General features: G+C 40.5%; 1 protein-coding gene across 1 annotated transcript in view; it reads right to left on the reverse strand.

Annotated features, from left to right (window-relative positions):
- slc6a3 (solute carrier family 6 member 3) overlaps positions 1-18,039 on the reverse strand; it is a 52,397-nt gene extending 34,358 nt beyond the window's left edge. The window contains exons 1-6 of the mRNA XM_052015725.1: positions 17,768-18,039; positions 16,539-16,884; positions 15,690-15,821; positions 14,881-15,112; positions 7,445-7,583; positions 3,185-3,319 (exon numbers count right to left, since the gene is read on the reverse strand). Of these exons, the coding sequence (XP_051871685.1) occupies positions 3,185-3,319; positions 7,445-7,583; positions 14,881-15,112; positions 15,690-15,821; positions 16,539-16,833 (933 nt within the window). The 5' untranslated portion in view covers positions 16,834-16,884; positions 17,768-18,039. The remainder of the gene's footprint in view (positions 1-3,184; positions 3,320-7,444; positions 7,584-14,880; positions 15,113-15,689; positions 15,822-16,538; positions 16,885-17,767) is intronic.
- Positions 18,040-21,785: the final 3,746 nt, after the last annotated feature.

Consider the following 21,785-nt stretch of genomic DNA (forward strand, 5'->3'; position numbering starts at 1 on the left):
TCTGGAGTATTGCATTCAGTTCTGGTTGCCCCCATTATAGGAAGGATGTGGAGGCTTTGGAGAGGGTACGGAAGAGGTTTACCAAGATGTTGCCTGGATTAGAGGGCATGTGCTATGAGGATAGGTTGGACAAACTTGAGTTGTTCTCTCTGGAGCAGCAGAGGCTGAGAGGAAATCTGATAGAGGTTTATAAGATATGAGAGGCATAGATAGAGTAGACAGCCAGTATCTTTTCCCCAGGGTTGAAATGTTTAATACCAGAAGGCATGCATTTATGGCGATAGGGGTTAAGTTCAAAGGAGATGTGTGGGGGAGTTTTTTTTAAAAAATATAAAAACACAGTGTTCGGTGCCTGGAATGCACTTGTGGGGTGGTGGAGGCAGATACGATAGGGGCATTCAAGCAGCTCTTAGATCGGCACAAGATTGAGGGAAATGATAGGATATGGACATTGTGTAGGCAGAAGGGATTAGTTTAGTTGGGCATTTTATTACTAATGTAATTGGTTCGCCACAACATTGTGGGCCGAAGGGCCTGTTCCTATGCTGTACTGTTCCATCTTCTAATAGAACGTGTTTTTTTTAAAAGAAAACTAGTGATGGGAAATTAAAATCTGACATTTTATAATATACGTAGCTTGATGTCATCAACAAATGAGGAATTCTAGACCTTGAAATTTAACACTTCCTCAAAAACAGTGAATTATCACAAATGATCACAAATTTTAGGAAGGAACTCTACATGGAAGCTGTCAGCCATGTTTGTGGATAAGATAGGATATCTTTAGTCACATGTACATCAAAACACAGTGAAATGCATCTTTTTGCATGGAGTGTTCTGGGGGCAGGAATCTACAGAAAGCTTTAGCATCAAAAACAATGTGATGCAATGCTGCATCTTTGATTCCCCAGGATGCAGCCTTGCATCAAAGTTGCAGCCTTGCATCTTGTTGCTTTGCATTTTTGACTGAATCCTGCAGCATAAAGGGTTTGCTGGGAGCAATCCCAGGCAACACTGTTCACCCACTGGAATTCTACTGAGGGTGCAGCCTTGCTCATTTCTCCTTGTAATGGAGATTGTAGAAAAGAAAGTTTCTCACAACACCCAGCAAAAAATTACAGCTCAGCAATGAGCACCAAAAGTCTCGTTTGAAGAATAAGTGGTTGGCTACAACGTCAAGGGGCAAAACCATCTAACCGTAACCTTCAACATACTGAAAGCTGTAAAACAGAACTGAAATGGTGATTATCAGTTGTGGGCAGGTGCATGATGCAACTTGACAGATCAACTTTCCCAGCATCACAACAGCTCAAACAATCTGCCTCTACAACATGCATATCCTCCATGTTCTAATTTATGTTTCAGGGACATTGATAAGGGCTATCACTCTGAGAAAGACACTGAACACATCTGATTAATGATTCCAGTGATGAATATTTTGCATTCACTTCAACGAACACCAAGCCTGTCACCATACAACATGGCTGCTGGTGTCCAAAACTATCAGGGCCAAGGGGCTCTTGTTTTTCCTCAGACTTGCATATTCCTGAGCAGGTATACCAGCCAATTGCATCAAAGCCCTGCACACCGTCATTCAAGGCCTGCTGGAAGACTCGAGCTGGCTCCCTGGATACACACGATTTGCTCCAGTTTTAAACTCAATTGTCTAGGCAGTATGTGCAGATGGGGTTGCTTGTAGCATCTCATTGGGATTGCTGCACCCTGGTTGTTAACAAATAGTATAATGCAAGTATTACATTATCTTGAATCATTATTATTTTCAATAGAGGATTCAGAGCCTCCCTTGAGGCTCCATGTTTAATGTGACTAGCTTAGTCAACTCAAAGATTTATATTAAGGAATATTAAGCCTAGTAATTTCTAGGGTAGGGACATGTTTGGCACAGCTTTGTGGGCCGAAGGGCCTGAATTGTGCTGTAATTGTTCTAATGTTCTATGTTCTAAAACATTTTCTCTCCAAGCCTGTTGACAAAACAGCCACAGTAGTGTAGCAGTTAGTGTAACGCTATTACAACGCCAGCGACCCAGGTTCAATTCCAACCACTGTCTAAGGAGTTTGTATGTTCTTCCCGTGTCTGCGTGGGTTTCCTCCAGGTGCTCTGGTTTCCTCTCACATCCCAAAGACGTACAGGTTAGGAAGTTGTGGGTATGCTATGTTGGCACCGGAAGTGTGGCAACACTTGTGGGCTGCCCCCAGGACACAATGCAAAAGATACATTTCACTGTGTTTCAATGTACATGTGACTAATAAAGATATCGTTTAAAAAAAAAATTTTCTGGTCAACCAGCCTTTGAGGAAAGAGAGATACAGAATTTACATTTCAGGCCAATGACCTAGGACTAGGTAAATTAGAATTAGGTAAAGTAAGAAATTGAACTTGTTTTAAGGTGCAGGGAAGGGGCGAGAAGGACAAAGGGAATGTATTATTAGGGTGGAGAGACTGAATGATACACATGGTGGTGTGCTAGCTAAAGGGTGGTGATGGCTTATTAATCACAGCTGATCTGTCTGGAGGAGGTGTTGGTAGAAGAACGAGGACAAAAGAGAAAAAGGGAAATGAAAACAAATACCGGAACTGAAAATACAAAACAATGCAGTTGTTGGAAATCTGAAATAAAAAGGGAATGTTGGAAATACCAAGTCAAGCAGCATTTATGGAAAGAGAAAAACTGGGAGTTAAATGTCTTTCGTCAGAAATAGCCAAACTGGAAAGACTCATTATCTAAAATAGTTTCTCTCCTCAAGGTGCCACCTGACTTACTAAATTTACAATATTTTGTTTTTTTTATTTCAGATTTCTGGCAATTGCTGTTTTTTTTTTGCTGAGCAACTACATATTAACATTTTACTGCAGTCCTTAAATACTGGCCTGTACATTTCCAACTTTTTTTTTGTATTAGATCATTTATACTGTTTTACTATTTTTATTGAAATTTATAATTCCTATCTAACTTTTTGTTAAACTTTCATTTTACTTCCTCCAAGCTAATCTCTTTAAAAATCTAGTTTTTTTTAAAATAAAAAAGTGCAGCTATGGAATGGTAACAGCAAATATATACAAAATAATTGATGCCCATCCACAGTTTAACATGGAGAGGAATAAATACCTGCTTTATAACTGAATGCTAAAGGTATTGTGACATTCTGATCTCAAAAGACTTACCGAGGCCTTCCGAAGCCGTAAGAAGTCAACACTTAGGTATGCTTTGATTCCATCTATTGCTCCAGGGAGAGTAATTCCACGAAGCAGCAAAATTGTAAGAACAACATAAGGCATTGTGGCAGTAATCCAGACAACCTGTTATGTATCAAGGTAAAACAAATTTGCCCTTCTCATTTTTGGATTTCATTAACATTGAAGGTTCAAAACATTTAATACAATGATAAATGATGTAATAAAGTATTTCCTTCAAATGTGGGGATAGATGAAATATTTTAGTAAAATGAATTAGATAAAGTATATATTACGGTGATTATACAATAACAGACAAAACTAGTTAAGATAGTGAGACCCAAGAACAGTGTTCTCTGCACATTTTGCAGATACAAATATTAATTTCACTTCTCCAAACCTGATTACACTGACGTTCGTATTTCCTTATGACGTAGAGAGGCCATTCAGCCCATTGTGTGTATGCTGGCTCAGTGTTATCTCATATTTAAAATGAATATTTAATGTCAGCAGAATTATATCAGAATTAATTTGGGTTTGCACATAATGGACCATTTGAGCTGGAGCTGAACTGCTGCCCAGAGTGAGCACCCACACTTACCTTTACTGTATGTGGAGGGCACAATGACCCAATTGTCCACACCCAGGAGGTACTGTACGAGGAGATTTGGGTTCCCATAGCACTCAGGTGGCACACTGGTGAGGCCCTGCCCCTGCAACACCCTGAAGGCATTGGGCAAGCTTCTTGTTGTTTTTGTACCCTTTTTAAATGTCTGATTTAAATAATTCAAAATCTGAAAAGATAAATTTACATAAAAGAACCAAATTTCAGGTTACTATTCCTTCACCTACCAGGCCTGGGGGTGATCAGAGGGCTGGATGTGAAGTACGTCCCACCCCTCTCCAGTGAACCAGTGCTCTGCCACTGGGTTCAGTAGCGAGTGCAGCAGCAGAGCAGGAGGCGAGATGCCCTACAGAACTACTAACCATCAGTCAGCTCAGTTCCATTCACATTTTCCACAAGGAGTACAAAGCAAATCATGCAATAGATTTGGATACATCTTGTCTTCTCTCTGATCAAACTTTGACTGCAGTGCAGAATCTTGGGAATGACGATTTGAAATCACCTGCTGATGAAGGCTAGACAACTTGTCCACATTATATAATTTTTAAAAAATCAGTTTCGGTAGCTCACCTCACTGGGAGCAGCCCCAAGGTAAATTTATGGAGGAAGTGCAAGGGTAGAGAGGTAACCAAATCAGGATTTTGAGGAGTTTGGACAAAGATACTAGCTCCTCAACACCCATCATAACATGCATGCAAAATGTCTTGTTCTTCTCAACTGTGGAGGAACAGAGGGGCCTTGGGGTCCACATCCATTGATCCCTCAAGGTTGCTGCACAGGTCAATAGGGTTGTTAAGAAGGCACATAGTGTGCTGGCCTTCATTAGTCAGGGTATTGAGTGCAAGAACCACGAGGTGATGTTGCAGCTCTATAGAACTCTGGTTAGACCACACTTGAGTATTGTGTTCAGTTCTGGTTTCCTCATTATAGGAAGGATGTGGAAGCTTTAGAGAGGGTGCAGAGGAGATGTAACAGGATGTTGCCTGGACTGGAGAGCATGTCTTATGAGGATAGGTTGAGTGAGTTAGGGCTTTTCTCTTTGGAGGAGGAGGAGGATGAGAGGTGACTTGACAGAGGTGGTTAGATGACAAGAGGCATAGATCGAGTGGACAGTCAGAGACTTTTTCTCCAGGACGACAATGACTAACATGAGGGGGCATAATTTTAAGGTGATTGGAGGAAGGTATGGGGGGGGGGGGGGGGGGGGGGGGGGGGAAATGTCAGAGTCTTCTTTGTTTTATTTACAGAGAGTGGTGGGTGTGTGGAATGCACTGCCAGCAGAGGTTGTGGGGGCAGATACATTAGGGACATCAAAGAGACTCTTGGATAGCCACATGAATGTTAGAGAAATGGGAGGGGAAGGGTTAACATTCGGGAGGGAAGGGCTAACTAGATAATAGAGCAGGATAAAATGTTAGCACAACATTGTGGGCCAAAGGGCCATTACTGTGCTGTAGTGTTCTAAGTTTTTAAGTGCTGGGCCCTGGGTTCTTTCCCTCTAGGGCTTAACAGAATGTGTTAGGCTCCTCATTTTTCTATCCAAATGTCTATAGCAGCCATTTTACACAGCTTTCAGGCAATGCTCGCCACCCCCTGGTCCATGCCCATATTTCCTGGATGTGAAAAGGCAACCTCTTTCGCCCAGAGCAAGCAGGACTCCAGCTGCAGAGTCTGGGCTACTGAAGTGAGGAAATGTCACCCCGAAACATCCCCAACAACCTTTTGCAGAGTATTGACTGCAAAAACTCTAATGGATATTTGATAGTTTTTTTTAATGTTTCTGGCATCTGGAGATATTTAGAATTATTAACAATAAAGAACTAACCATGTTAGCAGTTATTAACCACTTAAAAGATTAAACCACAGGGTAGGAATGAAGGTAGCTTGCCTTCCACTTAATCCAGAATGAAGTGCTGCACCAGATCCAACCTGGTGCTAGATTCACAAGGCCTCATCAGTGTTAATTGTGAGGCATGACAGCAAGATTGAACTGTTACTGGAGGGAAGCCCCATGGTTGATTGAACTGATAGATTGGGCTTTTTAAATCTGTCAATAAGTCTGGGCCTTCTGTGTTTGACAAGGGATGCCAGAACTATCTGTATCAGTGAGTGAGACCCAGGAAAATGTTAGTTTGGGTATATTCATAAAGTCCTTTGAATATGAATCTCCAAAATTTGCTAAGTTATTCCCATTTTATGACCCTGAAATGGATGTAACCAGGTTCATTCCCTATCCTGTTACATCGAGATGGCTCTATGCACTTATAAACTTCAGGAAGATGTCTCTGTCAGCCTTTTCCACAATTGGTTGCTGGTTCAATTGATAGCCCTACTGCACAGTCCTTTCAGTAGGAAGAGAGTCAGATGTTTGGCTGTTGGCCATCTGCCCAGACAAAAAAAAGGGAAGCACTTTACCGAGTCTAGTCAAATTGCAGAAGGCCTACTGAGGCATTTAGTTGAAGCCAGGGTCGTTGTAACAAGGTAATAAAGAAATTAGATCAGAGAAACAATTGATCAGAAAAGTAATTAAGCTACAGGGTATAACGTATATAAAGATAATGAGAATTACTTTAAAATGTTACATTACTCATTCACTTAAAATTGTAGACTGTTTTACTATTTATTTCAGATTCAGTATAATAATAGACCAAGAACAGACTGGTTGACTAGGCAGATAGACGACTGATAAAATTTGATGTTAAGAAATGTGAATTGTTGCGTTTTTGGTAGGAAGAACAAGGCAATAAAACCCAGAGGATACCATTCTAAACAAGCTACAAGAACAGAAATTTGGGGCTTATGTGAATATTTCATCGAAAATGGTAGGGCAGATTGAGACATTGGTTGTAAAAAAAAATGCACAAGGTGGTAAAGAGTACAGAGCAAGAAGGTCATGATGGCCATTTATAAATACTGGCTGAGCTACAGTTGGAATATTGTGTCCAGTTCTGGGAACCACACTTTAGAAAGGATGTGAAGCCTTGGTAAATTTCTCCTGCATTCTCACCCAAAATGATTCCAAGAATGACACTTCTTTTGTTATGGAGATAGACTAGAAAATTATGGGGTTGCTCTTCCTGGGAAAGGAGGAGGTTAGAAGGGGAATTAAGAGGTATTCAGAATCAAGCAGCATATAGACAGAAGAAAGACTGTTCTGATTGGTAAAAGGGACAGGAAATAGGGGATATTAAAGGTAATTGGCAAAAGAACCAAAAAAATGAAGCGAGAAAAAATGCATTGACACATTGAGTCTAGAAAGCATTGCTGAGGGGAGTAGTGGGGACAGGTTCAATTATATTCAACAGTTTGTTGGATCTGCATTTGAAAAGAATTTGCAGGGTCATGGGGAAAAGTGACAGGGGAGTGGGAGTACATGGACTGCTCTTAAACGGTCTTTGTACGGACCCGACAGTCCAAACGGACTCCTTCCATGCTGTAACTATCTTGTGGTCTGAAGGAAATGATTTTCAATCTCAAGATTTGCCCAAACAAGTTACAGCAAATAGAGTACATTCAAAGTGACGCACTGGCAATAAAAAGATCATGACAAGATAATCTACCTTATATGCAGTTAGTTAAGCCTGATGTCAATGTAATGGTAGAATATAACAGAATAACGAGATCACCTTGCCAGATGTTCGAACTCCCTTCCACAGGCTGAAGTAAAGGATCACAATAACCACAAATAAGCAACAAGTGAGCTGCCACCTGGGCTTGCCAATGTCATGGATCCCCGTACTTTCATGAAGGTGAAGCATTCCACGTCTGTTTAGAAACAATTATATAAACATTTTTACACAGACAAGAATGGTTTGGTAATTTTTCTGCACTTCAATTTGGTTATCATAAATCCAATGATTAATTTGCAATGGTAGATACTTCCCTCTGCAGAGGGAGGTTACAATACTATGAACCAGCATGGAAATCTTTACAAGGTTATTTCAAGAAAATGCAGCTCTTCTCATTTTAAGTTCTACAAATAACCTCAAAGCACTTTTTATTGGAGGTCAAACCTAAAAATCAGGGGACTGAAATTCCAATCTGGAGAAAACTCACCATTCTTAAAAGTAACACACAAAACACTGGAGGAACTCAGCAGGTCAGGCAGCATCTATGGAGGGAAATGGACATTAACGTTTCCACAGATGCTGTCTGACCCACTGAGTTCCAGCAGCATTTTGTGTGTTGCTCCAGATTTCAGCATCTGCAGTCTCGTGTCTCCATTCTTAAAAGTAAACACATGTGATTGCTATAAATTTATCAGTAATTATGAATTTCAGCTTCCAGTAGACTCAGCACCTGGTGGCACTGAAACACGTTGGCCAGCAGCACCCTGATGCCAAGGCCCATGTGGAAAGGTCCCTGGCAGTAAGGTAGATTGTTGTGAGAGGTTACAGTTGGGGAAGTGTGATAAATACCTCGATAGCTTTAGGTGAGTGCCCTCCAACCTGCAGTCTCAAATATTTAACATTCAGCCAGATTGGGAGGGAACCCACCAAGACCCCCTTCTCACAAAACAAGATCAGTTCAAGTGTCAGAGCCAAGAAACTCAGCCGGTTAGGTCTCCAGCAAAGTGCTTGCGAGCAGTTGCAAGTTTTTGTAAATTTTTTTTTAAAACAGTACCGGTGACATTGAACAGATCACACGATTGGCACCATTTGAACACTTATTTCATTCGTAGCTGAAAAGTTAAAAACTGCAGCTAAGAATCCATAAACGGGGAAATATTAAGATCAGTCTGCATTACAAATACCTCTGGAGTGGTAATTGTTAAGAATCTAGCCGCAGGATAACATTACATTTGAACAGAACAGGAAAAGTGGAAAACAGAGTTATAGCCAGATAGGTATTGTAACCGCACCCTAAATTCAACCAATCTGCATGGCAACTCAGGAAGCCACAAAATCCATAACTATTGTCCTTATCCTGCAGATCCAGTAGCATGCTTACTGGATTTATGCATCAGGTATAGACATCCAACCACATGTAAAATTACTACTCGTTATCAGCTAGCAAAGTGTATATCCTTCCTGAAGCAATTAGATTTTATATACCTCCTTTATACAGTAAAATACTCCATAACATTTCACAATAATGTTATCAAATAGCATTAGACACTGAGAAATATAAATGGATATTTGGACAATGAGTCAAGAAATAGGATTCAAGTAGCAGCTTGATACCATAGAAAGAGAAAGAGGTTTTGTGTAGAAATAAAAGAACTTGGGGCCAAGCTAGCTGAAGACATGGCTTTTAGTAGTGAAGCTATTCAAAAATCAGGGAAGAGACCAGAAATGGAGAATAAAGACCTCCAAAAATAATATGTTCTGTAATAAGTATCAAGCATTAAGGGATACAATCCAGAAGGCTCATTTGGCCCAAGCATTCCTTCTGGGTCCTGACACAAATACTCTGAAGGGGTAGGAGGTGGGCTGGTGCATAAACTAATGTCCTATTTGCAATTACCCAAAGGCAGACAAGGATAACAGCCTAAAACAGCAGAACAATTTTCTTTCTGTATTGCTGATGATTGAAAGTCGATTCTCAATTATCAGTACTGTGATGAAACCAGTCAGAGCTATCAAACACTTCTTCACCAACGACCTGCTCACTGATACCCAGTTTGGGTTTCACCAGGATCACTCAGCTCCAGATCCCATCACAGCTTTGGTCAAAACATAGACCAAGGAGCTGAATTCCAGGGGCGAGAGGAGTGTCTGTCCTTGTCATCAAGGCAGCATTTGACCAAGAGTGGCTCCAAAGAGCCCCAGTAACAATAAACTCAATGGACATTCAAGGGCAAACACCCCAAGGGAAGATGGTTGTGGTTACGAGTTATTTTCCCAGTTGCAGCACCCCAAAGCAGTGGTTGCTCAGGGTAGTTTCCTAGGCTCAACCATATTCAGCTGCTTCAATGACATTCTTTCCATTGCAAGGTCCAAAGTGGGGATGCTCACTAACATATTGCTCACATAGCACAGTACTCAATTCCATTCACAGCTCCTCTGCAAATAAAGCAGTCAGTGCCTGCATGCAGCAAGAACAAGACAGTACCCAGGCCTAGGTGGAGTAGCATTGTGGAACATTCATGCCACAAAAATGTCAGACATCGACCATTTCAAACAAGAGCGAGTCTAACTACCTATCCACGTCTTTCAATAAATTACCATTGCCAAGTCCCTCACTATTAACATCCTGTTGATCACTATTGACTAAAAAGCTCAATACCAGAGCAGGTCAGATGCTGGGAATCCTGTGGTGAATGACTCACTTGCTACAAGGCACAAGACCGTAGCATGGAGTATACTCCACCTGTCTAGATGAGTTCAGATCCAACAACACTCTAGAAGCTCACAACCATGCAGGACAAAGCAGCCTGCTTGATTCACACCCTATCAACCATTCTAAGTACACATACATTAGCTGCTGTGTGAACCATATGCAAAATGCACTGCAATTACTTGTCTAGGCCACTCTGACAGCACCTTGCAAACCTACCACCTCTCCCACCAACAAGGTCAAGGGCAGCAGACACAGGGGAATACCATCAGAACCCCAACCCACCACCCCCCCACCCCAAAAAGACACACGCAATCCTGATTTGAAACCATATCTTTGGTTCTCCACTGTCGTTGGATCCAAATCCTCAAACTCCCCACTTAACAGCATTGTGTGAGTACCCTCACTAGAAGGACTGCACTGATTCAAGGTGGTGGTACACCATCATCTTCCCAAGGGTAATTGGAGACAGGCAATGTGCACCGATCTTGCTGGTGATACCCAGACACAGAGGAATGAATAAATGAAAATACAAACCATCAACCAAAATGAACTGACTGCTTTAGACTAAATGACAGACCTTATACACTTTTTGCTCTCCTCCACACCCAGAAAATACCAGTGTAGTGTTCCAACAACCAACATGTAATAAAAATAATTACAAAATTCAAATTGAAGAGATACTGGAAGCCTCACTTTCTGAAAGATAGCTGACTTGGCATTTTCATCTGGGAATGGTTAAAGGAAATCCAGATCAGCCAATGATAGGCTTCACTGCTTGAACTTTTGCATATTTTCCTCTGTTAGCCACCTTGATTCTGGACAGCACCATGTGGGAAAAATCCAGTCCCATGAGTCACAGATCAAAATTAAATAGCAAAAGAGGCACAAGAGACTACAGATGCAGGAACCTGGAGCAAAACACTAAACTGCTGGAGGAACTCAGTGAGCAGAGCAGCATGTGTGTGGGGTTGGGGGAAAGGAATTGTCAAACTTTCAGGTCAAGACCCTGCGCCAGGACTGAGAGCGGAGAGGGAAGATAGCCAGTATAAAGAGGAGAGGGGGAGGGGAGAGACAGGAGCTGGTCAGTGGACCAAAGAGGGGTGTAGGGTGATGGACACAGCTAGGGAAGGAGCTGGTAAAGAGGCTGGTGCATGAACACGGAAGGCAAGAGTTGCCTGAAATTGGAAGGCTCAATACTCATACCACTGAGGTGTAGACTACCCAGACGGAATATGATGTGTGGCTCCTCCCACCCCACCTGGCTCTATCTGCTTTTTTTCCTTGTCTGCTCCCAATTACCAACCACCTGCCTGTCTCCCAACTCCATTTTCTTTTCCCCATTGATCATTTGAAAAATCTGTGAGTTAACATCCCAAGTTTACACAAAAGCAAAATACTGCAGATACAAGAGCACTAAAGACCGGAGCGGAAGTAGGTCAATCAAACCTGCTCCACCACTTGTCAGGTCATGGCTGATCCATTCTTGGCCTCAATACCACTTGTTTTATTTTGGTCTCTCCCTACATCTATTGATACCCTTTTAGTTTGACTGTCTGTTCATCACTGCCTTGAACAGATTCCGTGACTCCACCTCCACAGCTCTCTAGGACAGAGAATTCCAAAGACTCACAAAGAAGTTCCTCTGCATCCTTGTCTTAAATGGGTGACCCCTTATTCAGAAACTTTGCCTACTAGTTCTCAATAGGGGAAATCCACCCTCTAAGTATTCACCATCAATCCTCCTCAGAATATTACACAATTCAATAAGACCAACACTCATTCTTCTATATTATAATGAGGAAAGATCCAGGAGGCTTGGCCTATACTCACGTGTCAACTCCTTCATTGGAATAGTTAACCTGGTGAACCTTCTCTGCACTGCCTTCAGTACAAATATACACCTCTAAATAGGGAGGCCAGAATTGTACATAATACTCCAGGTGTGGTCTCACTCATGCCTTGTAAAACTGCATCAGGTCTTCCCTACTTTCATACTCCCTACCCTTCGCAATAATGGTCAGCATTCCTATTTACTAACCATACCTGCACGTTCTACTCAATTCTGGCAACCCAAACAGTTTTTATAAAACCAGAGTCTGCTTGATAATTTATAAATGTCCTGATATTATTCCTTTAATAATGAATTCTAGCATTTTCCCCAATGACAGATGCGCATAGTCTGCTTTCTGACTTGCTCCTTTCTCAGATAGTGGCATTACATTTGTGGTTTTCCAATCCTCTGGGACCTGCCCAGAATCCAGGGAATTTCTGCAAATTACAAACAGCACATCCACCATTTCTGCTGCCACTTCCTTTATGACCCTAGAATGCAGATCATTAGATCCAGGGGACCTGTTAACCTTTAACCCCATTACTTTGCCTTGCACTTTTTCTTTAGTGATAGAGATTGTTTCAAGTTTCTTCCTTCCCATAACATTTTAATTATCTATTTTTATAGGAACAATTTTGGTGTTTTCTACTATGAATACCAATCAAAAAGCTAAGTATTTAGAATTTCTACCACTTCTCTTTTTCCATAATTACTTTTTTGATACCAACCCCTCTGCGACCAAGGTTTATTTTAGCTTCCCTCTTCCTTTCTACATATTTGTAGAAGCACTTATTGACTGGTTTTGTATTATTTGCTAGTTTACTCTCATTACTTTCTTCCTCTATAATTTTTTTTGTTATCCTTTGCTGGTGGTTTATAAAAAAAAAATCCCAATCCTCTGGTTTACCACTAATCTCAACTACATCGTGTGCCTTTTCTTTTTGATACCATCCTTAAGTTCTTTAGTCAGACACAGATGGTACATCCTTCTTATAGAGCCTTTCATTCTCAATGGAATACACCTTTGCTGAGACTTATAAAATATCTTATATGGTGTCTACCATCTGCCATTTATAATCCATTTTCCCAGTCCACTTCAGCCAACTCTCTCCTCATACCATTTTAATTACCTTTATTTAGGTTTAGGACAGTAGCTTCAGACCAAAGTTTCTTAAGTTGACTTTGTAACTCTACTGTGCTATGATCATTCCTTCCTCAAAGATCCTTTAGTACGAGATCATCAATTTATCCTGTCTTGTTGCACAACACCAGATCTAGAATAGCCTTTCCCTGGTTGGTTCCTCAACATATTCCAGATGCACTCTGCAAAACATATCCTCATTAGCTACCCTTGCTAATTTGATTTGTCCAATCTATATAATTAAAATAACCCATTGTTATTGCAGTCCAATTCTTACAAACCCCTTCTCTCTTGATTGATGCTCTATGCTCCAGTACAACTATTGTTAAGGGGCCTATGTACTACTCCCACCAGTCGATTCTTACCCTTGCTATTTCATAACTCCACCCAGACCAATTCTACATCTGGAGCTTCTGAATCAATATCATTGCCCACATCTACAGTGATCTGATCCTTTACTAATAGAGCTATTCCATCTTCTTTTCCTTTGTCTATCCTTCTGAAATGTCAAATATCCCTGAATATTCAGGTCCCAACAAACATAACTCTGAAATGGCTATGATCATACCCATTTACTTCTGCTGCCATATATATATATATATATATATATATGAGAGAGCGAGAGCGAATGAATTTGAACATTTTAATGTTTCCTTCTTTTGACTTTATTTGCCAGTGCCCCCTTACACTTGCATTCTCTATTCTTTTCAAATTCACTCAGGCTATTGTTGCCCCTCTCGTTATTTCTATTTGCCTTCCTAAATAGAGAAACAAAGAATTGCAGATGCCAGAATCTAGACGAAAAACACGATGATGCTGGTGGAACTCAGCAGGCCAGGCAGCATCCATGGAGAAAAGCAGGTGGTCAATGTTTCGGGTCAGGATCCTTCTGAGTTCCTCTGGCATCATCGTGTTTTTCATGCCTTCCTAAATACCCTTTCACCTGAACCCCTGCCTTCTATTTCCAGGTTAGCTTTTCTCCCTTCTGAGGTTACAATGGGTTCCCAATGCCCCAACAGCATGAGCAACCCTCATCCAGTTAGGACATTGGTTGCATACCTGCCTGGGCTTGTAGAGGTCTGACTCTCTCCGAAACAGTCTTAATTCCTCAGGTATCTTAAGCATTCTCTCCCACACTGTTTCTCCAGCTGCAGAATCTTTAATAAAACAGAAAATGCTGGAAATATTCAGCAAGTACCTGGGAAGAGAGAAAACAAGTTAATGTTTCAGGTCTATGCAAGATGATCAACCTGAAACATTAACTCTATTCCTCCCTCTTCAGAGGCACTATTTCACAGCACTTTTGTTCCAGACATATCAAATGAATGAAATAACAAAGTACATAGGAGCAATGATCATGAAAATATTCATAAAATATGAACAACCGAGGGAAGAAGGTACGAAGAGAATGTGGAAAAAAGGCACATGGAATGATGCAAAGTAGTCAGGACAAGGAAGACAGTGGAACAAACATCATGAAAACGTTGAGAAATAGAGAGTTAAAGAATAAGGCAAGCAGAAATTGAAGTGAGAGTGAGAGAGACATCTTGTCATTCTTTCACTATTCTCTTAATATACATCAAGAAGACCGATGAATGCTTATATCAACTTTCAATTACTGCCCGAGAATTACAACCCCTCTCAGACTTCCCTCTGACAAAATTCCTAAGAGGTGACACTTAAGCACACTTACTCCCACCGATATCAGAATCAGCGTTACAGCACAGTAAGAGCAGTGGCTGAATGCCAATACCATGAAAGACAGCCCATAATATTGAGAGTAATTATGATAACACATTTCTACTTACTCATAATATTCAGCTGCAGGGTTGGTTTTATACTCATAATATTTTGTGGATGAGTTCTGCTGGGTAAAGTTGGTGACCTCAGAACAATTGGGACTGTTCCAGTTGTTGTTGCAGTGGATCCAAGGAAGCTCCATTGTAAAGGATGAGAAAAGGTAATAGAGAGCCCAGGCGATGATTACATTATAATAGAAGCCGACATAGAGTGCAATCAAGATAACTGTGAAGCCAACACCTAAAGCAATAGTGCAGATAACAGGGAATCAATGCCTGGTGTAGTCCCCCATTGCCATTTTAAAGTAAAACCAAATGCAGTTCTTTAAACTGTAAATATAATTTCCTCATATTATAATGAATGGCAAATTGTCTCCAGATGTGGATAACATGGAGAAAAACACTGATGATGATTGCAAGGGTGTAATGTGACTGAGGACTTTTACAGGGTCACCAAGAGCATCATTCGAGTATTTTACAGCAGCATTTGATACTCAAGATGAGATTGTTGTAGGATATCCAGAGCACATCTTCATGACACCAATTTTGAAGTGATTTTCTTCCATTCAGGCTCTTGTTCACTACTAGTGGCTGTTAACCATTGGTTAACAGTTGGCAAACAACACTGATAACTGTGCAGATCCCAGCTAGTGGCGTTTAGAAGAATGGAGGTAAACACTCTGCGTTAACGCAATACACCAGCTTCTTTCATAAAGAGACTGATATTCGACCAAACACTTCTTTCCCCACGCAGGCCAATTAGAAATGATTGGCAGTTGAAATCCGACTTTGCTAACGAATGCAAAAAAACCGCTTACCTTTAAATATGGGGCAAATCTTCCATACTCCTGCAGCGCCTTCTCGATTAAACTGTCCCAGCGCCAATTCCATATAAAACAGCGGCATTCCAGCGATGAACATGAAGAACAAGTAAGGAACGAGGAAAGCTCCTGGGAGGAAAACAGTTTCTTTAGCACACTGGTGGCAGAGCATTGTCAGAGGCGAGATCTTCGAGCGGTGCTCGCATCCAGGCCGAGAGCCATCTCTGGGGCAACAAGTTTTCGCTGAGCACGGGAAGACTTCAATTATTTGCTTGTTGTTATTATTAACTATTTTAAGTTATAAACACTTCACGACTAATTAATATTAATAAAACATTCAATTCTAAATCTAAATTCAGTTAAATAACTTAATGCAAATTGGGAAGTGATCAGAAAAGGGAGCATGCCTGAGCAGAGAATAGTCTCTGATTTATTGCCCAGCCTCTCGGATAGTAGGTCAAACCATTAAACGATCATTACTTCATTTAATGGCCTGTTCCTGAACATTCCTATCCGAGATGCTCTTGGCACACATTTAAAGATTATGCACGTTTTCTTTGCCGATTGGGAAAGAGGGTAAAAGTCAGTAGCAATGGAGCATTACGGGCCATCTCTACTATGAACTTTTGTGTCTTTTTTTTGCACCAAGGTCCTGCGTTTGCAGAGTCTCCCACCCCACCCACCACCACTGTATGGTATAATTTTATGTATAATTTATATTCCGTGTGCTGTCGGTCCCTACGTGCCTGTGATGCTGCTGCAAGCAAGTTTTTCATTGTACTGTACCTCCCGTTCTTGTGCACATGACAAATAAACCCGACTTACTACGAGGGTAATGTTTCCTACCTCCGCCGTTGCGGTAACAGAGATAAGGAAATCTCCAGACATTGGCCAAGTCCACGGCAAAGCCGATAACCGAGAGGAGGAAATCGATCTTCTTGGCCCAGGTCTCCCTAATCTGGGTCTCACCGACTGCTTCACCCGTCGGTTGGGGAGAGCTGACAAGCGTCGAATTGGTAAACTGCACGCCGTTCTGTTCCTTCACCAGAATCAGCTCCACCTTCTTGGTCTCCATCCTGTTGAACTCTTGGGCTGGCGCCACGACTGAAGACATCAGGCCAAGGAATCTCCCTTTGATCATGGGAGCCCGGGCTCTTCAGGTGCTCGAACTCCTCACAACTCGTCAATTGGTCTTTAATGGCAAAAGTAACAGAGCACGTCAGCAAAGGACACCGATCCAACCCAGGAGACAAGTCACCAAAATACACCAATTACCCATCCAAGCATCTACAAGGCAAGAAACAAAGGTAGAACCCCACATTTGAAACGTTTGCACTTCTATCAATCGATCAGGTTGTTGTGTAACATTCGATAATTTACACGGATGATATTAGTCTCAGTTCTGCAATACTGCCTGTACCATGCTGCAGACAGTATTATTTACATTCTGCTGCGTTTGATAATACAAAATATAGATTTGTTTTTCCTGGTTAATTATTATTCAATTAACACCATCATTACTGGATACCATCGCTAAATACTTACAATATTTTTTTTGTAAATTTTGCATTGCTTTATTTAAAATATAACTCGAATAAATTGCGCACGCATAAATGAGTTATTTCAAGCGTGATTGTAATATTGTAATAATAATGACATGCTTAAGAAGCTCTTTCCAGGAAGCGCGACCTTCAGCTACCAAACTAATCTACAGATATGTGTAAATATAAAAAAAATCTAAAAATCTAATTGCAATCTAGAACAGTTAAAACAAAGTGAGAAGCTCGCCATTCTTTCCCACAGTAGACATATCTTGTAATATCTTTTGGTGATCTGTAGTAAACAGTTTAACGAACATAATCGCGTTTAAGGTATGATTACCACCTTCAGAATACCTTGTTCTTGTTTATCTATTTCAGCTTTTTGGAAAGCAACACAGTCAAATTAGTTTTCTTCGCGTCTGCAGTACCCCGGTTTTATAGTTATTCCATAATTTGGCAAATTTGCGTGATCAACCAAAGAATAATAAAAATAGTATTGGAAGAACAGAGGACAGGAGACATAATCAGCTTTACCTGTACAACAAAGAACTGATTGTTGTTACAATTCCATCCTTGTAGGTGCACAGCGAGCCAGTTAACAGAGGCGGTACTATTGCCAGTTAGATGGAGGCACTTGGGTTCTGGTAGGAGTTGTCACAAGCTCACCGCTAGATGACTGAAAGCAACAATAGAAAGGGATCGCTTTCAAGCCTTTTGGTTTTGATTTCAGACACGGGGTTGCACTTATGAGACGCAGGTTACGCCATCGGAGAGTGACAGCTGCATCTCGACGGACTGGTGAACGCACCGGGAAGGGGTGGACTTCCAATAAAACACAGAGTAATTGTAAGACAACCCGAGGAAGCAGCTGAAAGCAATGCAAGAATCAGAAATTCGACACTGCTCATCTTCCTACGAGGACAGTATTTAATACGGATTAATTCCCTTCTTTAAGGGGGATGATGCACCTTGGCACCTCTTGATGACCTGTCAGTGTGTTCTTCAAGTCATTTTGGTGGCTGTGGGGTATGGTATGTCTAATGTAACATAATGCATTTATTGTTTAACGTATTGAGGAACGGGCAATTAAACGTTTATTTCAAAAGAAATGAAGAATGTTTTAGGCAGTGAAAATCACGAAAGGGAAACAATATTTTGGAAACATTCAAGCAGCATCCATAAAGACAAACACGTTGGTGTCTTAATCGCAGCCCTTCAGAAATTAGAATAGTCCATCGTGTACTAAAAAGAATCCCATGATTATTCACCTAATCTGTTTTAGTTTATACAGATTACAGAACAATATTTTCATTTGTATCAATGCGTGATCTATTTAACGAAATTCTTACCATAATGCAAATCCAATTTGAAGTGAACGAGGGTATCAGAGAAAGCTAATCCATTCATTAACCTGCATCGAAGAGTGGATTCAAAACGGGAATAATGATCGATGAATCAATCCATTACGTATCCGTAACTTTGACAGGTTTATTTTTTTTTGGCGGAATTCGGTTTCACGTTTGGTTGTTCGGTAAACACAAACGAAGAGAGGGCGTTTAAAATACTGATCGTTTAAAAAACTCAACTACAGTTTTCAGTTGATTTTCGTTCACACTTAATGTCAGCTAATTAATGTACCTATTTTCAAGTGTGACACCGCGCCTTAAACTATAGTACTGCATTAACCACAATATTTAATGATGTTATAATACTGCTGGGCGGGGAAAACAACCTTCATGATTTGGATGGTGCTCAGTAAAATGCAAAGCAAATTTTTACTTTAAATGATAACACTTATCATTTTGAACTTTAAATGATAACACTTATCATTTTGAACTTTAAATTCAAAACAATGTTATCGTATATTTTAAGGTTATATTTTAGGATATATTTTGAAATTTGTTGTAAACCCACACTTTGGAATTTCATTTATTACCACCCGAGAATCTACTTGTTTTTAACTTTTTTCCAATCTATTTATATCCTGACGGCGATACTAACCTGTATAAAATCTCGCACGAATCCACAATCATTTTGCTTATCATATATTTTTTCTTATCTTCCGCCAAACAAGCCACCTATTTTACAACGAATATATGTAATATCGCTTTTGTAAACCGTTAGGCAAAATGATGAATTGATATCAGCTGTTGCTGTGACGAATAATTAGCACAGGGGCGGCTCAGCGATAACGCCCGAACAGAAGGGAAGCGAAGCAGTTTTAGGGAGAAGGCTCAGCTCGGCACGAAACAAACAGCCTTCACTTCAGAAAAAAAAAAGGACATCCAACATTAGTCCAAACACGAGCAGCGTTTTGGCTTATTTGTGCCTATACGATGAAGAAATCTTTAATTATGCAAATACAATGGCCTCTGCTGAATTGTTAATTCGCATGGAATGCAACTGCAATAATGGAGGAAATAATCATTCAGATATTCACTATCATTTTACATATAAGTAATATAACTGTTGGCGTGAAATTTAATCTGTTACTGTTGGATGATGTCAGACTCTGGCTGGGGTGTAGCTAATGTAAGAATTCTAACTGGGCCTCTCGGTTAAATATTCTGTCCATCCTTGCAATGCCAGAGGGATGAAAACAGGGTCTTTTGTGAAGAGGGCTTCAGTTAGCTTCTGATAAATCTACCCATCATCAATGGAAATGGAGCATCCCAGGGTCCAAGCACTGTTCCAGGTGAAATATATCAGGAGGGGAAGATCGAAGGAGCTCTTCCAGTGGGTGGAGGGATGGGGTTTATATCTATACCAGCCAACTGATCACAGGTGATATCTCCAAGGGTGTTAATGGTGGAAAAGGGATGATGGAGAAAGTGGAGTTGGTGGGTACATCGTGTGTCTCAGTAAGGCTGAAGGTACATTCCAGCAATCTGTGTTTCACTGTGCGTGAACCTGGCTGAGTTTAGTGCAAGAGTTTGCAGTGAATATGAAGAGTATCCCTATTGGTTCTCCACAGCATCTAGCCTTCCACCACAGAAACAAGATTACTTCAACAAATGACATCTAATTTTCTCTATTTAACTCATCATCATCAGTTGACACACTTGAGTTTGTTAACGAGGAATTGCATGCAGGAGGGGGCTGCACAGGAGGGGTACAATTAATATTCCCAGATTTCATATTCCAGGGCAGATTAAATTTATTAACACAATTTTATTACAATAGTCAATAAATATTGCCAGTGATATCAATGTCCCAATGAATGCATTAATAGCAGAAAAATGAAAATGTTATGACAAGTTCAAAAGACTACAAGAGATCACACGTCATAAATAACCCAAAACAGTAACTTTGGTCAATTGTATATTTAACACCGACCTATGAGTCAGATGGATGTTTAAGTGCTGGGCACATTACCTAGGCTTACACTCCAGTGGAACACTGTAGTTTTGATCTGACAGAGGGGCTCTATTGTAGATGAAATTCTAAACAAGTCATGTCTGCTTTCTCAGGTGGATGGAAAAGATCCTTTGGCACCATTACAGAGAAGTGTAGGATAGCTTTTCCGAATCACCCTGTGGTATTTATCCCTCGATCAATACCACAAAAGTAATCATGGTCATTGATACACTGTGTGAGCTTGCTGTGCACAAATTGGCTGCCACATTTCATGCATTAGCAACTGTCAAAAGAAATTAATTGACCTGAAGTGCTCTTTTGTCCTGTTTTTCTCTCCACAGATGCTGTCCAACTTGCTGAGAATGTTCAGCAATTTTGTCTTTTACTTGATCAATTCCCAACATGAGTGTAGTGGCCTTTTAGGTGAGAATGAACAGGAGAATGACCAGTGATCAATTAAATATACAACACTGAGTAGATCCAAGGGAGTAACTGCTTAAAGTCTGTTCCCTAGCTTGCAGTGTGCAGAACATAGGGGGAATACTCTCAACAAGCTGGCCATTTAGAACTGATGTAATGAGAACACTGTATTTTGGAGCTTGGCAACTTTCTTCTCCAGAGGCCTGTGGATGTGCGTTAAGCATATATAAAACTGATACAATCAATTTTGGGGGCTCAAGTGGTATCGAGTGATTGAATGTGAAAGTGACTTAGAGGTCAAGTATAATTATCTTATTGAATAGTGTGGAAGGCTCAAGCAGTAGGATGACTTGCACCTGTAATTTGTAATGTCTTTTGAGTCTACATGGTTTTACATTGAAAAAAAATACAAAGGAAATAGGATGATTTAATTGTTTCTTCCAGGACACAACTTAACTTGCATGGTCCAATTGCAACCAAATGCTTTTCTTTCAAAAAGGAAAACTCCTTGATTTAGAATCAATTATGTATTATCCTTAGGTGTTCATTTATAATTGTTTCAGAGACTTGAGTAATATAACATTTTCTATATTAATTTTGTTTAACATTGCAATTTAAATGACTGTTTTCTTTGAGGCTTGAGTTCTGTGTTTATGGGGATACATGCCTCGCAACATTAGAATGGGTATAGCCCATTCAGCTTCAGGTGCTTTTTCCACAGTATATGGAGATCATGGCTGATCCAAATGCCAACTTCATCAACCTTCCTTGACTT

The sequence above is a fragment of the Pristis pectinata genome, chromosome 5 (assembly GCF_009764475.1).
Source record: "Pristis pectinata isolate sPriPec2 chromosome 5, sPriPec2.1.pri, whole genome shotgun sequence".
Classification (NCBI taxonomy): Eukaryota; Metazoa; Chordata; class Chondrichthyes; order Rhinopristiformes; family Pristidae; genus Pristis; species Pristis pectinata.